Source organism: Sorghum bicolor, chromosome 3, assembly GCF_000003195.3.
Source record: "Sorghum bicolor cultivar BTx623 chromosome 3, Sorghum_bicolor_NCBIv3, whole genome shotgun sequence".
Lineage (NCBI taxonomy): Eukaryota > Viridiplantae > Streptophyta > Magnoliopsida > Poales > Poaceae > Sorghum > Sorghum bicolor.
The window spans coordinates 54,793,804-54,796,342 of NC_012872.2; the positions used below are offsets into that span (position 1 = coordinate 54,793,804).

At 51.8% G+C, this 2,539-nt stretch overlaps 1 protein-coding gene across 1 annotated transcript; it reads right to left on the reverse strand.

Annotated features, from left to right (window-relative positions):
* LOC8082224 lies at positions 870–2,291 on the reverse strand. Its single transcript, XM_002458083.2, has one exon. The coding sequence runs from the start codon at positions 2,130–2,132 to the stop codon at positions 1,143–1,145; it is 990 nt and encodes a 329-aa protein (XP_002458128.1). The 5' UTR covers positions 2,133–2,291; the 3' UTR covers positions 870–1,142.

Here is a 2,539-nt window from a genome sequence, read left to right on the forward strand (position 1 = left end):
TGCTTCATGTGAGAGTACATTCAATTTCTTTTTCATTGAGACTACGATGATTTCAGGTTATGTTACAGGGTTTGCATCGGGTTAATCTTTCAATTGAGGTTGATATAAAACCCCCTAGTTTTGGATTCCTGGGTGAAAATAGTTGAAAACTACACTTTTTACTGGCATGGAATTCAACTCTCTTTTATTTCCACAAAATTCATGTGCCCTCTGGGTTAGAGTGCCATTTTGAAAAAAACTGAATTATTTATTGGTCTCAAGAATATTGCAACAAAACATGCGTTTTGAAGACATCCCATCAAAATAACACTTCTTTAACCGAATGAAGTACATTTCAAACAGTCAAATATTATCTGGGTGTCAGGAATATTTGTTGTAACAATGGACATCACGGCTTTTGTCAATACCATTAAATATCCAGTGTACTTCAAAACCACCGAATTTTGCTACCATTACCTCATTAGTTTCAATATCATTCCATTAGGTATTCCTCCATTTGTATCATTGCATATAACAGCAGGAAAATGACTGCAAGACACTTGTGACCTTGAGCCAACCGCACATGCTGAACATCTTGGTAGGTCCAACGTAGAATTGCCCTGCCCCGCATAGGAGACCAGATGCGTTTCTACATCACAACTGAGCATATGGGAATTTGCCTAACTGTCACTGACTAGGCCTGATTTTGATTATAAACTACAGAAACAGAAGCCCTCTCTATTAGAAGTGAGAAACCAGAGTATTAGGCTGGGCAGCTATATATATACAATCTGCCAGGTATGTCAATAACTGCCCAGTTTGTACATGTCAGCAGATTCTGGCCTGATGCAAGGCCACAATGGAAAATTGTGCAAATAAAAAACTGCATATGTTTGAACAGAACAATGAAATAATCAAACCGATATCCGTTTACTGAATCACAAGTGCAATTCACCATCATTACAAATCTACCTTTTCCATTACAATGTGGAAATTTGCAGGTACAGTGGCTAACTAGGAAGATTGGTTCCTATCAAATAAAAAGATCACAGAAGTAACGTGTCTAATCCACAAGTATCTAGCTACACCAACTACGGCATAACAAAGGCAATTGACTATAGATTCTTCAAAATCAAAGGAGTGAAGGAGACATTGCATTGGTACTATCTGATCTTCTTGTTCATGTTGCCGGCGAGCTGGCGCATCTGGAACCTCCAGAACATGAAGATGGCGAGGGCGACACCAACGAAGAGAAGCACCACCACCATCTCCCCCTCCGACTCCGATTTCCACGAGGTCTCCTCGATCCGCCACTTGTTGCCCCCGTCCGTCGCCCCCGCCTCCACCAGCGCGTAAACCCGTCGCCGCTCCCGTACCGCCACCGCGGCCACGGGGCCGTCGGGCGCGGGCGCAGCCTCGTCCCGGACCCCGCACGACACCCACCCGTCGTTGCTCACGACGAGGCGCAGCCCCGCGGCCCCACCCACCGCCACCGCCCCATCGGTCCGGACCGCCACCGCGGTCGGCGTGGGGGGCGTGAGGGGGCAGGACACGGTCCTCGTGGCGCCGTCCTCCATGTCGACGCGGAGGATGCGGCCCGTGCTGGGCTGGCCCACGAGCAGGAAGCCTCGGCTCACGTGCGCGGTGAGCGAGGCTAGGGGATCGGAGCCGAGCGCCGGCGCGGAGGCGAGCGCGGCGAGGTCGCCTTCTACGGACAGCTTGTAGATTCGGGCGCCCACGGTGAGGAAGGCGTTCCCGGTGTGAGGGTCCACAGCGATGCCACCCGGAGGGGCGGGGTCCGGAACCGGCGTGGAGAAGATGAGGCTGTGCGGGCGCGGGGATCGGAGATCGAAGGCGGAGACGGACCCCGGGGAAGCGACGAGGAGGCGGCGTCGGCGGTCGTCGATGGCGACGGAGGAGGCGCCAGTGGATACGATCGACTCGGTTACCCCAGCGTCGGAGACGGAAAGGACGGCATCGCCGCCGCCGGCGACGACGAAGTGCTGCGCCGTGGGGTCCCAAGCGAGGGACGAGGGGTTGACCGCGCGGGAAGGGGCGAAGGTGATGATGTGGCGCGCGCTGGAGGGCCTCGGCGCGATGGCGGCGAGGACGAGGAGGAGGAGGAGTAGCGTGGGTGGGTGGGAGGCGGCCATTGGTGGGGGAGATCCGACCGTTCGGCCAGAACCGGAGGAAGACGAGTCTTCGTCTAGAGTCTAGACCACCCGCAGCGAAGGCAAAAGAAAGAAAAAAGAAGCAGAAGATAGAAAACACGCCGAATTGGAATTTGGGATCGTCCTCCAGCAGGCCGAGGCCCCTAGTAGGCTGACTCGGTCTGAGGCCAGGCCTGAATCTAAAAAAAAGTGTTAGGCCCTGTTTAGTTACTCGCCCATAAAATTTTCATCCATCCCATCGAATCTTTGGACACATGCATGGAATATTAAATATAGATAAAAAATAAACTAATTACACAGTTTGGTTGAAAATCGCGAGACGAACCTTTTAAGCCTAGTTACTCCATGATTAGCCTTAAGTGCTACAGTAACACACATGTGCTAATGAT

Bases quoted from the DNA above. Each gene is read 5' to 3' on its own strand.
- LOC8082224 (XM_002458083.2), bottom strand. From the start codon at position 2,132: ATGGCCGCCTCCCACCCACCCACGCTACTCCTCCTCCTCCTCGTCCTC.